Source organism: Citrus clementina, unplaced genomic scaffold (assembly GCF_000493195.1).
Source record: "Citrus clementina cultivar Clemenules unplaced genomic scaffold, Citrus_clementina_v1.0 scaffold_1, whole genome shotgun sequence".
NCBI lineage: Eukaryota > Viridiplantae > Streptophyta > Magnoliopsida > Sapindales > Rutaceae > Citrus > Citrus x clementina.
The window spans coordinates 6,416,372-6,430,195 of record NW_006263303.1 but is presented as its reverse complement, the minus strand read 5'-3'; the positions used below and the strand labels follow the sequence as shown (position 1 = coordinate 6,430,195).

General features: G+C 35.6%; 2 protein-coding genes across 2 annotated transcripts; both read right to left on the bottom strand.

Annotated features, from left to right (window-relative positions):
• Positions 1–11: 11 nt before the first annotated feature.
• LOC18055725 (ras-related protein RABG3d) lies at positions 12–3,184 on the bottom strand. The gene is made up of 7 exons (XM_006451105.2): positions 3,018–3,184; positions 2,560–2,586; positions 2,343–2,442; positions 1,482–1,628; positions 1,315–1,395; positions 1,012–1,157; positions 12–384 (listed from the first exon to the last, which is right to left on the bottom strand). Exons 1-7 carry the CDS (start codon positions 3,068–3,070, stop codon positions 318–320), a joined length of 621 nt encoding a protein of 206 aa, XP_006451168.1. The 5' UTR covers positions 3,071–3,184; the 3' UTR covers positions 12–317.
• A 1,714-nt stretch (positions 3,185–4,898) lies between these two features.
• Positions 4,899–9,567, bottom strand: LOC18055724 (proline-rich receptor-like protein kinase PERK1). The gene is made up of 8 exons (XM_006451101.2): positions 8,724–9,567; positions 7,126–7,689; positions 6,823–6,909; positions 6,666–6,736; positions 6,431–6,507; positions 5,829–5,976; positions 5,558–5,719; positions 4,899–5,473 (listed from the first exon to the last, which is right to left on the bottom strand). Exons 1-8 carry the CDS (start codon positions 9,298–9,300, stop codon positions 5,165–5,167), a joined length of 1,995 nt encoding a protein of 664 aa, XP_006451164.1. The 5' UTR covers positions 9,301–9,567; the 3' UTR covers positions 4,899–5,164.
• Between the last annotated feature and the right edge of the window lie 4,257 nt (positions 9,568–13,824).

Sequence of the window (13,824 nt, the reverse complement as noted above, 5' to 3'; positions counted from 1 at the left end):
ACTTGATAGGATCATCTGTGTTGCTATGTATATTCAGTCTATATTTTCACTCATGGCAGAAAAATTAGAAGACAAAAACCAGATCAACCTCCGGAATGATCCAATGATTACAAAGCATAAAACAATTAGATTCCAGATGATATAGAAAAAGGAAGGGTAAAAACAATGCAAACATAGTGGAATACAGTCCAAGGCACTAGTATTGTACATTGAATTTGATTAATATTCCCCGCTTTATTGCTGCATGGCAAATTGATCTGACGGTGACCTCACTTGCATTCCACCAGTTACAACAGAACCACCTACGAGCCCCAGTTTTAACATTCACAACCCGAAGATCTCTGCTGCTGGCCACCGCCGACATCAATGGTGTCTGGAAGATAACTGCATCATTAACAGTGAATTCGTGATAGCAATTTCAACCCAAGACAGCATGTCTCAAAATCAAATGCCAATCTTAAACAATAAGGACTTGAGTAAGGCTAGGTTTTGATGGATATCAAGGTCCCCAAAAGTCTTAATGCAATCTCTATAGTTCTGAAGACTTGTAATTTTGTCCAAGGGAAAACTACAGATCTTCCTAGGATATCAAGCAAAGAGCTTGCTTTGATTTGATTTCATAGATGCAAAATCAACTGAACCATGCAAGTTGCTTTGATAAAGAGTAAGCAGCAGATTAAAGGGATTATTTTGACAGGGAAAGAAGCTTTATGGTTTTCAAGGAAAACGAGCTGAGTGCTGATGAGAGAGCCATCAGCTATAACCCAGCAGATTAAAGTTGGAGGGTGTTCTGACTTCTGATCAACTTAAGTGAAAAAGAGCAAATTAGTGAAAGGGATTATTTTGACAGGGAAAGAAGCTTTATGGTTTTCAAGGAAAACGAGCTGAGTGCTGATGAGAGAGCCATCAGCTATAACCATCCACAAATTAACACTTCACTGTAGCACCTCACCAGAAACTACAGCAAATGAGCAGATCTAAACTACAAAGACACATCTCAAAAATACTTACTCTTCTTCTTGAGGTTCATTTTTCAGAGCGTTTTTGGCTATACACTCAAAAGCAGCTTCTACATTGAAACCTTCTTTGGCAGATGTTTCAAAATAAGGGATATTCCCTTTGGAAGCACACCATGCCTTTGCCTTCTTCTCAGACACCTGATTATGATGTATATTAACAGTTCATGATGAAAAAAACAGAACATGACCACATAAATCTCATACAAGAGAAACACAAGAATAAAAAGCACATTGCCACAATCATTTATAAATGCCATAATGATTTGGATGTTTGAGGGAAGAAAATTCATCTTACCACTCGACTATTGCCACCATCAACATCTGTCTTGTTCCCCAATACAACAAATGGAAAGTTTTCAGGATCAGAAGGGCTGGCCTGGTAAGAAATTGAAAAAGGAAAACATTTAGTTTCTGATCCAATTGACTTGGAATTTCCTCAGATGTTAATGCACTGCTAATTACCTGAATCAGGAACTCCTCTCGCCAATTGTTGAGATTATCAAATGATTTCATGACATTCACATCATACACAAGAACACAACAGTCTGCGCCATGGTAGAAAGCCACTCCAAGACTTTGAAACCTTTCCTGTCCAGCTGTATCCCATATCTGAAAGCGTATAGTCAGTCACAACTATGTGATGTTTCAAGCACATTTCTCTGCTAAGCTACTAAAAGAAAAAAAAAATAATGATCATATTTACTAACAGCAGACTTAAGGAAATAAAGGATGCAAACCTATTGATTTCCACTGAATTTCTACAGATTAAAGTAGGGTAAGTTAAACAGATTTGACAGTAATTTTTTCATAGTTTTAGTTAAGGTCATCAAAATGAGAGATATGAAAAGAATGTCCAAGGAATTTGAGGTTTATTTTTCCCAATTTTGACACCAGCTTCTTCATAGTAGAATACCTATGTTTACTAAACTCATAGAACAAGTACAGGATACAATTTGAAATCTGCAACAGAAAAATCCACTGATTAATTTTGAAGTATATCCAGCATTCAGCACTGTAAAACTCAGGAAGAGACGACCATGAAATGCATGCCAAAAGAGACAACAAAAATTTATCCCACCCTCCCAATTGAAAATTTTCAATGCATAAAAAAAAATTCTCATTTGAGATATCTCTACAGCATCAAAAACTTGACCAGTAACAGTCATCACACTGACAAGGCGTTGTAGTAAAAATCTGAAGAATCTCAAACGTATATAGATTATTGCACAATCGAATTCATTTATGAGTAACAATTACAATAATGAAGCATTTAACAAAAAGCAAGAACCGTCACCCACAGCATATACAGGTGAACCAGCTAACCTGCAAAGTGAAAAGCCTGTCCTCAAATTGGACTTCTTTGGTCAAGAAATCTGCCCCAATGGTTGCTTTATACTGGTTACTAAACTTGCGGTTCACATATCTAAATGCTGAGTGTAAGGATAATCACATCTTTAAATCTAACTTCATGCAAAAACAAGCACAAACACACACACAAGATCATATATTAAATCGAAAAGAAAGCAACTTTTTAGGATACTGATTCATCAAAGAAGTCTTCCCAACCCTGTACAAAGTAAATAGAAATCAGAAATTAAGCACCGAACCCAAGAAGGAAAACAAAATCATATTTCATAACCAACTAACATCAAACACTTTGCAAATTTCTTATTTTCTTTCCTCATTCTTTTCTTTCTCCATTTTCCTTTCAACCAAACACAATTTCGAGGACAATGCAGCTAAACTAACCCTAAAATTCAAAAAAAGAAAAAGAAAAGGAGAATTGAAACATTACATGCAAAAATCGTCCGATCAAACAAACAATCCAGATTTAATACTCGAATATCACAATAAATGTAATTAAAAAATTGAACTGATTAATCTAATTGCGATGTAATGTAATAAATGGAACCAAAAGCGCACGCAATTCCATTTTCTCGGCATCCAAACAAAAATATATTCGCGTGAAAATATATCAGAAAAAGAAAACTAACTAACCCGCTGTCTCCGAGGATTATAACTTTGAGGAGCATGCGTCTTCGAGAAGCCATTTTTTTATTCAAAACGCAATTGAATTTTCTCTGTGCAATGTAGTTTTGGCTGTTGCACGAGGTAGTTTTTCTGAATTATTATTATTATTATTAACATTTATTTATTTTTAGATAATTGAAAAAAATATCGAATATGCAAGTAAAGATTCTCATTCTTTCTCTCCCTTAACTTTTTTTCTTTTTTAAAAAAATTAGAAAATTGAAAATAAAAATCTTTTTATTTAATTGACCGACCTTAAAAAATGTTGATAATCATTTGTGTGGAATATAGCAACTACCGGTCATGTTAACGGTCAGCAAAGCATCAGCCAAACGAAAGTCGCCAGCTATCTTCTTTGAAATTTCATTTTCCAAAAAAACCACGCTGTTTTGTTCATAATTGCCAATATACCCTTCATGGAGATTTGTTTGGTTCCACCCACATTCAACCCACAGTCACAAGTCACAAGCTAGTTTAAATCCATAAATTAGGATAGAATTGGCAAATTAAGGGCTTTTTGAAGCTCAGACCGAAGTTCATTACCAAGGATTGGGCCTATGCTGGGCTCAGATTTTTTTTTTTTAAAAAAATTATTATAAATTTAAAATAAGTTAATAAAAATTAAGTTGTTATAATCAATAATGAATTAAAGAAAATAAATATTTTAAAATAAAATAATAAATAAAGAAAATAAAATAAATAAAAATTTAAAAATTTAATTTTTTAGTATTGAATTCTCTAATTCATACACTCTCTTAATTAATTAATACTTAAAAGAGAGTTTAATATTATAATTTTATATTTTTTAATTCATTATTTATCTATAAATTATGGATTTAAGTTTTCTTTTTTATTTTTCATTATTTTTCAAATTTAAATTTTATTATTCTAATTTATAAATTTATTTTTAAAAGAAAAAGGAAGATTTGGGCTTGACTCGGAATTTTATTTCTAAACTCTTATTTAGGCCATCATGTGGGAGATTCAAGTCAAAACCCTTAGAAATGGACCGGATTGATCCAAACTCGGACTAACCCAATCTTTTTTGCCATCTCTAAATTAGAATGTTATCGTGAATCTGAACTCTTCAGAGTTTTTTAAAAACTTATTTCATCTGATTTTTTTATCTTATGTTAACAAGAATATTGGAGTTTTCCTTGTTAATATATGATTGCCGATTTTAATAAATTTTTATCTTTTAAAGTTGAAATAGTTTCATTATCAATGGAGCGTCCTTTAAGATTAAGATAGTAATAAAAATTCACAAAGTATAGCTTCTCCGAAAGTGGAAATGCAGTAGGCCAACAAGAACATGACCATAAAAATATAAAATCCATTGCTGCTAAGATCGGCCAATGAAGAAGTGACATGAGCTGGCAAATTTTGATAAACCAGTTAATCAGTTGACCACCACCATCTCATTTTCAAATGATTTTATAAGCATTTTGACATTTGATTTTGGTTACAGTTGTATCATTTTTTTTTAATGTACATGTGACCACATAAACATAAAGCCAGAACAGAAGTTGGTGGTGGGGTCTGACCGCCGTTCGAATTTCAAAGGAGAAAGTGGATATTGGAAGAATTTGTCTTGATGACTGGCCAGCTAGATGCCAGCTCATGTTCAGACCAAACGCAAGTTGGAGTTGGAGAGAATCATTGCTCGAGTATGGACACGAGAAATTCGACCAGCACAAGCGTGCAAGAATCTAACCATGATAGCGCCATTGATCATTTGATGTAAGAGAAACGTGCACCGAATAAAAACTGCCTTTTCAAGTTCACGAGCCTAGAGAGCATAATAATCAAGAAAGCGGCTGGTGACTGTGCCTTTTGATCTCGGCATAATTTAAAAACCAAATCAATATGAACGTTTAATCAACGGATCAAAGAATCAACCAAATCTCTTCCTTACATTCTTGTATATTTAACAAGCACTAGTAAATACAAGTATTGGGGGGGAAAAAAATTACAAAATTAGAGGGGGAAAAAGGATAAGAAAATTGTATGAATTATGCCAAACAACAATTTTGCAATCAATGCGACATTCAATTCATAGTGTGAATGAAAAAGAAGGGTGTGCCGGGGACTTTACAGAAAAATAGTGTCAGTTGTTAGGGGCTTCCGCTGAAACCTTGACTGTTTTTCTTCGTCTTTCCCATCTCCATTTCTCGGGTGTTCTGGCCTTCACTGCTTGACCCAGAAGGATACAAACCATATTCACTGGTAGGTCTACTGTACTCGCTACTGGCACTGTATTCCTGGCTGTTTAATGCCATCTTCCTGAATTTTTTTAGGTCTTCGTTGTATTGCATTGTATCGTAGTCTGAGCTTCCGTAAGAACCGTAAACACTGCTCTGTCCAGGTCTGATTCCTTCATTAAGGTCAGCCAGAGATGCATCCCCTTCCAAAGCTCGGACTATCTGCTCCATAATAAATTACGCATTAGAAGTCTGATTAAAAAGACGATGTTTTGGTAATTGATCAACCAAATTCAAGCTCATTACCTGGCTCATTCTTGGTCGGCGACGTGCTGAATGGCGCACACAAGCAGCTGCACAAGCGACCATACGAGCCATCTCATTGTGGTTGTATTCATTATGCAGTTTTGGATCAACCAGAGTGTCAAAGTTTCCATCTTCTATAGCTCTATTAAGCAAAGGCCTTGCCTGTAATGCCAACAAATTTAGTTAGTTTCCTGTGATATCCAAGATTTCATAGCCATAACTGGACTCCCGTGATTGGAGAAAAGAAGGGCAAAAAAAAAATATTACTCACCCAATCCACCAAACTGTCTTCCACGAAAGTATGGGTTGAGTCGACAGGTCGACGACCAGTAATCAATTCCAAAAGCATGACCCCAAAGGAGAAAACATCTGATTTCTCTGTGAGTTTCCCGCTTGAAGCATACTCTGGAGCCAGGTATCTGAGGTGCCAAGCATATAAGAAAATGAAAAATTAGCTAATTCAAAGTCCTGAGTGAGCATATAAAGCTCACTCATCAAAACTCTAAACCTATCCTTAGAAAAATAGATTTGATCATTATCATTAGAATCAACTGAAAAGATTAACAACAATAATATGGGTCACAATCATAGCTGAACCAGCTGCCTTAAACGGATCACTATGAACAGATGAAGCGAACTTCAAACACCAATGTAAAATGTCATGAAATAAAGAAAAAGACAAAGAAAAAAAAAACATGAGAGTTAAGTGCAATTGAGTTCAAGCATTCACAATGAGGTTTGGAGATATCTTGGGAAAACAAAAAATAACTTATGAAATTTTTGGGCCACACTCTGGTTCAACTCAAACATAACATGGTTCATCATCAGTGATACGACAATTAGAAAAAAGAATATCAAAGTAGTTGGTCTTACCCAAATGTACCCATCACTCGGGTGGAGACATGAGTATTAACATCAGAAGCAATCTTTGCTAGTCCAAAATCAGCAACCTAAGGAAAGGAACTTCAAGATTAGCATCACAAATATAATTGATACCTACAAAAATTTCAAATCACACTGGTGCTAGATAGAATTTGAAATAAGGTTCTGCTCATGTTTCCACTAGTTCAAAAATTTTGAGTTAAAAATTCACTAATGCAATCAATACCTTTGCCTCAAACTTGAAATCCAAAAGTATATTAGCTGCTTTAATATCACGATGAATAATTTTAGGATGACCTGAAAGTACAAATAGACAAGATATTAGGGTAAATCACTGTACAATCAGAAATCACAATCCATAAAGTTTGAGAGAAAGATCTTACAATCTTCATGGAGGTAAGCCAGTCCTTTCGCAGAACCTAAAGCAATTTTGAGTCTTGTTAGCCAATCCATGGTAGGCCGACCCTTCCCTGCAATATGCTTTTTGTCAGATCCTCAATAAATTTCTTACATCAGCTAAAAAGCATCTATTACAAAAGCATCTGTGAACTAATGTCTTACTTGCATTTGGTGCCTTAACAACATAATGAAGGCCAATACAATAAGTACAAGAAGAACTTATAAAGTACTTTCCAACACATAAGTTCACATAAAGGGTTATCTAAGGACTTCATATGCAAACTTACCATGCAAGTGAAATTCCAAAGTGTTGTTTGGAACAAACTCATACACAAGCATTCTTTGTGATCCAGCTGTATAGTATCCAACCAAGGATACAAGATGTTTGTGATGTACTCGGCTAATAATTTCAACTTCTGCCTGAAACTCACGTTCTCCCTGCCCACTTCCAGCTTTCAGCTGCTTGATTGCGACTTCCTTACCATTTGGTAGGACTCCTCTGTGCACATAACCAAAACCGCCTTGTCCGAGGAGGTTAGCATCTGAGAAGCCATCTGTTGCCCTTGCTAATTCTTCGTATGTAAAGGTGCTCTTCGAAAAACCTAATGAAAGGCCTGGTGATGGAGGTGGGAGTGGTGCCTCAGACCCTGAATAATTGGAGCCAGAGCCTCCACTGCTGCTCATGAAAGGTGGTGGTGGTGGTGGAGGGGAGGGATTGTATACTGGTGAGTGTGGTGGGCGTGATGCAACTGGAGGTGGAGGAGACGGCCTCGGTGGCTGTGTGACTACTTGTGCTGCAGGAGGTGGGACATTTTGCTGCCAGTGCTGCTGTCTGCCGCCGTAAGGGTCAACTGACAAATCATAAAGGACACTAAAATAAATTACTTACAATACTCAATAGTTATTAATTGAAGCAGGAACCTCTGGAGATGTTAGTCAAGGAGTTATTTGTATAGCTTGTTAACACCTTCTTTAAAATTAATTACTCAAAGAAACTAGAGAAATGACTAGTACTTGATCACAATGTATTGCCAATATGCTATCACACCTTGAATTAAAAGCGTATTGAAATCAAAATTAACAATTCAACATCAAAAAGCAATTTTCAAGTGCCTCAAAATCTCAAGAAAAAAAAACAATAGCAGGAACCATTTTTGGTACTCCTAATGATAAGATGTAACTTAGTCAACTGAGACAAAATCAAGAGTCTTGGCCACAAGCTGTAGATAAATATGTGAATGGAAAGCATCAAAATTGGAAAGGTAAAACAAAGAACAATAATTTACTAGAAGTTTAAAACTTATGTGTTACCCTAAGTAGTTCAAGATTTTAGATTTTGCAATAAACAGAATTTTGGAATGGGGTTTGCCAGTTTGGTAGAATGAGACTTTGGCCAACTATATGGTAACAAAAACAAGGACCACTGAAATTATTCCGAAAATGTCCCAATTCTAGTAATAATCTCGAATATGAAAATATCACAACACCTCCAAAAGAGCAAATTTGACTCCGTTGCAATCCACAGACATTAGACAGCACACATGCAGCTGCATATCACCCATGTCTACAAAGTACAAAATAGTTCAGAGAACCAAGTAAAAATCAAAGATAAGACGGTTTCATTGATACATGCATCAATCAATCAAAACGGTCAAAATTGAATTAAACAAATGCAAGAAAAATAAAAAAACTAAGTCCGATTTAAATTCATGCAATGCCAAGGATGAATCAAATCTTAATCATAAATCAAGAACAACACTGCAAAAACAGGTCACGGAAACGCACAAAATGATTAAAATCAACGAAACCAGAAGCAATTTGAAATAAATAAATAAATAAATATGCAAATTTAAAGAAAAGAAAATAAGAAAGTTAAAAGCTTTACCTTTTGGGGCAGGAGGAGGTGGGGGCATATAGTAACCGGCCTCATCGTCTCTCCTCCTCCTCTTCTTGCGGCAACACAAAAACAACAGGCTCACCACCACAATTACCGCCAGCCCACCAATCGCCAACCCCACCACTAACCCAGTACTCACCCCGCCACCACCGTCGTCACTCGTCGGAGGCGGCGGCGATCCCCGAACCGTGGGAGGAGACGGCCTCCCGGAACTATTGGGAGGCGAGGGAGGACTCCTGGCCACCGGATTCGACGGGGGCGGAGGCCGGCCAGAAGGAGTGGACGGCGGGGGGGCGCCTGAGGAAGGAGGTGTCGGTGAAGACGGGGGTGGCAGGCTCGGCGCCGGGGTGGTAGGCGGTGGTGGAGAGGCAGGAGTGGTGGGAGGGGGAGCAGCAGGAGTGGCAGGTGGCGGAGCAGCAGGAGTGGTTGGTGGCGGGGCAGCGGGGGTGGAGGGTGGGGGAGCCGAGGGAGTGGCGGGGGGCGGAGGCGAGGTGGTGTTGGCGGATGGAGGAGAAGTGGGGGCCGGTGCCGCTGGGGTGGCCCCCGGCGACGGTGATGTTGACATTGCAGCCGAGCTTCTTTTTATAACGACCGTTTATTTCTCTCTCAATTCAAGAGAGAATATTGCCGTTGTGTTTGTTGTGTTAGAAATTAGAATTGTGAAAAATGAAGAGAGCTTAGTATTAGTATTAGTATTAGTATGAGTATATGAGTAGTTGTGTCAGAAAAGAAGTACAAGACAAAACACTTTTTCGTCAGCTCGAAGGATTTGTTTGTGCGTTTGTTTGTTGCGGGGACGATTCACATGGGAGAAACTGCAAGAGAGAGAGAGAGAGAGAGAGAGAGGAATTATCGTCTGCTGCTTTGATTAATGCTTGGCTTGTTGTCCAATTGGGACAAAGTGCTCCGCGGGGGACCCACACGATTGGCCCGCGCATTCGCGGTCCTCTCCGGCTGTGTTTTCTTTACTCGGTTTTCGGATAATTTGGGGGGTTTTGCATTTTTATTTTATTTGCCAAATTAGTTGTAATCCGTGGTTTAGAGTTTTGGTCTTCGTTTGGAAGTTTCTGCCAGCTTTTTCTTTTCTCCTTTTTAATTTCTGTAAATTTTGCCCATTTGTCACTGCAATTATTCAAAATTTTGTATCAACCAACGAAGGAAAGGAAATTGTACAACTTAAAGAGGAAAAAAAGGAAAAAGTTTCAAACTGGAAATAATTTATTATATATATTTCCATGAACGAACCTAAATCCCACTAGATTTAGGTTTATATATTTATTGGACTTTGTAATTTAAAGATGGGTCGATGTCTTTGGAAATATTTGTTCAAATTTCTATAGCTCTCTTAATCTGTTCTTTTACAGAGAATCTCAATCTTCCTCATATATTATAAAGAGAAATTTGAACTTACTTTCTCAAAATGGCCGAGTGAGAAAATTTAAAAAGTGATTTTTCTAAGGTAAATTCACTTTCTCACGCACATGTGTAATGATTTCAAACTCTCCTATTTAGAACTATTAAAATTTGACACAATCTTATTATTCGATACGAATACGACACAAATAAATAAGTATGAGTTGTTAAATTTGACACGATTATTAAATTGATTAGAGCCGAGTCGATACGATTTTTTTTTTTTTTGGTCGGATTAGGATTAAAATTCTTAACCTATTTATCCAACACATGGGTAGTGATTGATTTCAAACTCTCCTGCTGAATGATTTTCTCAAAATTATTTAGAGATTAAACTTAACTTGTTTTGAATTCAGACATCCGAATAACCCTATATCTAAACTATTAAATAGGATCCGATATATTTATTTATTTTTATTTTTTTCTTACGAAGAGTGGAACGTGTTACAAAATTTGCCAGATACTCCTGGCTCTTGAATTTTCTTTCCTCCAATGAAAAATGAAAAGAACAATCGATGCAGGTGAGAATCAAAGCTCAGCATCCACAATACGCCTACTTTATAAAGTCTTTTTTTAAAGTCTCGAGTGATTACAATTTTCCCACAGAGACCTGACTAATTACCTCGTGTCAATCTCATGTATTAATTGTAACCCTTCCGTTAATGCAAATGTGTCCAAATCGGTTAGCACTGATTGTGGCAGATTGTCCGAATATAATATTCCACAGAATCATCATCTTCCCCCCTTGAAGATGGCGAAATTTTTGCTGCTTTACAAACAAAAACATTACATTTGTTTGGGAAAAATTCATTCTGTTTCATACAATAGCTTATTTCATCATTATTTTTTAAACAATATTCCAAAACATTCTTTCGGTAACTCACTGTTAGTTGAATGTCATTTGTTAGTAATTTATTAAGGGTAAAAAGGAATTTTCTATCAAAGAGAAAATTAAAAAAATAAATAAAAATTGACATATAACTAAAAATAATTTTATGTAATCCCACTAAATAAGAAATATCGAAAAGATGACAAATTTATATTTCAAGCAATTCTTTTTTCACTTATTTCTATTTTGATGGCATGAAAACCCTATCAACCCTAGATCTAAGCACCAAAAATATTATAATTTTCTTATTCATATAAGTATATTCTCTAATTGTAACGTAAAATGGATTGAATTGAGTTGAAGATAAAGAAGATATTCAGCACATGCAAGCACATAAAAATTGGTGGCATTTTTGAGTTTTTCTTTCAATGATTGAAAGATATTGTGTTAATTATAATTTGCTCTTTATGGCAATTATTCAATGGTTATATAAACTATTTCATCGTTGATTTCATTTAAGAAAAATTTAATGAATTTTGCATACTTTGTAGTGTTATTTAATTGTGTAAAAAAATTATTTTAATATAGTTTGTATCACTTTAATGAAAAATCCTATTTTGCCCTCAATGAATTACTAGTTAACGGTTTTACACTAACGGTGAGTTAACGGAAGGATATTTTATGCTATTGTTTGAAAAGTAAGGATGAAATGAGCTATTACATTAAACTCTAAGGATGAAAAGAACTTTTTCCCCATTTGTTTCTATGTGATAGTGATAATTTTTGGTTCATATATTATTATTCATTTCTCTATCTCACTTAATTTAGATTTAATTCTGAGTTTTTTTTTTAAAGAATCTGATACCCCAGATGTGTATTTATAATGTCGTACGATTAAAACACATAATCCGATTCGATGTGAATATGGTTCTGTTATTAAAATTGTCATATCATAAATATGCCTACAAATTTTAATGTAGATGGATTATATTTTATATATCGTAGGGTCACCTTGAGCCTACAAAAGGCGTTGATTATTCGATGCAAACGAAGAAGCAGCAGCGTGGTTACTTACTTACGCAGTATAGTTTTTTAAGCCAGGATTATGATTACAAAAATAATTATGTGATGATAATAAAAATTTAAGTCAAGGATTAGGTGAACCCTAAAATCTATTTTTTAGCTTTTTCTCTCTGATTATTGCAGTGTATGTTACTCTTAAGTAAAAGCCATACCCAGCTGGATGCCAACAGTTCACTATTCACCAAGATATTGACATCTTTCCTGATATTATTAAAATGCCAACAAACTCGCTAATAATTTTTTTAAAATTTTATTTTAAGAAATGAATTAAACCAATAATAATAATATCATAATCGTCTGAATATCATCATAAATCATAATTTGGCTCCGAGACGGTGAGACTTAGTCGGATATTAATCCAATTTAATTTTTAGGCTGTTTAATGAATGGCCTACGGTGGTTTCAAGTTTCAGCAAGCCGTTTCATCGTGGGACAGATCAGAGAACGACCCGAGGCCAACAGTCTGTAGTGAATTTTCTAATAACCATAATAAATTCTTTTATGTACATTATTATTTATTAAAACAAATTTAAAAAAAAAAGCAAATTATTTTCATTAGTAATCCAAATGGGCCCGCACGCGCTCTAAATAGTAAATACAAACTGTATTTTCTGATAAAAAAAAATTATATATATATATATATAGGAGTAGACTTCGAAAATAACAAAGGAAAGGAAGGTGGTGGGAGGATTACGTTGGGTTGGCGAGCTCGCGCCGGCAAAACGAGTCTAGAAATGCTTCGTAGATGAGGCCGCCGGAGAGCCGGTGGAGAGAGCACAAGTGTGCGGGCTTGTTTGGACTTTGGAATGTTTGACTTGACATTATCAAAATATGGCCTGGCCATCCCTTCCCTTTTCCCAAAATACCAAAATGATGGCTAACAAAAATTCTTTGCTCCATCCACGAATTAACTTTTTAAAACATTGAGTTTCTGGTTAGTGTCACAATGATGGTTTATGATTATGTTTACTACTTGTACCTTTTTGATGAATTTGATTATGATGGCGTTTCTAATCATAAATTATGTTATTATTGTACGAATTTATTATTCCGATATTATTTATAAACGAATGTCAATAAATATTAGCATATTTTTGGGGTTTTTTTTTGTATTTAAAAAAATGAAGTATATTGTTTGACAACAGATTGGACCAAATCAAATTAAGGAGTCTTTTAAGAGATATAAAACGTGGGTATAATATGCGCAAGTTGGAGTGGAATGACAACGCTTTGATGTTGGATATTTTCTATCCTTATTGTGTGTGGTTTTCGGATTTAGTGTATGATAATACCATTTGAGAAATAAATGGACAGAAAAATCGAAGAATTGAATAATGGGATTAGGGAGCAGGCAGTGATTGTTTTACTTTTTTCAGAGTTGAATTGGAATTGGGTGGCGAATGGCGAAAGGGGGGGCGCCATTGGGGGCTCTCTCACATGGCCCTTCCCGCCATTATTATTATTAGTTTATTAATTATCCTCATAATTAGTGGCATGACATTCGCTGCTTCCGACCAAAAGCAAAAAGCCAAATATTCATTCAAGTCAGGCAGGCCAGCTATCTGTCTTTCGCCTTTACAACAATTCCAGAACTGATGATAAATGATAATTAAATGGAAAAAGCTATTTATTTGGTAGACTTGATTGTTATAATTGCGAGATTGAGAGAAAAAAACTGGAATCTTTCATTTTATAGAGCTCTTAGATATTCCTTCGCTTCACCCCTCGTTGTGAGAAATGATTGCCTTCAATAAAACATTATTA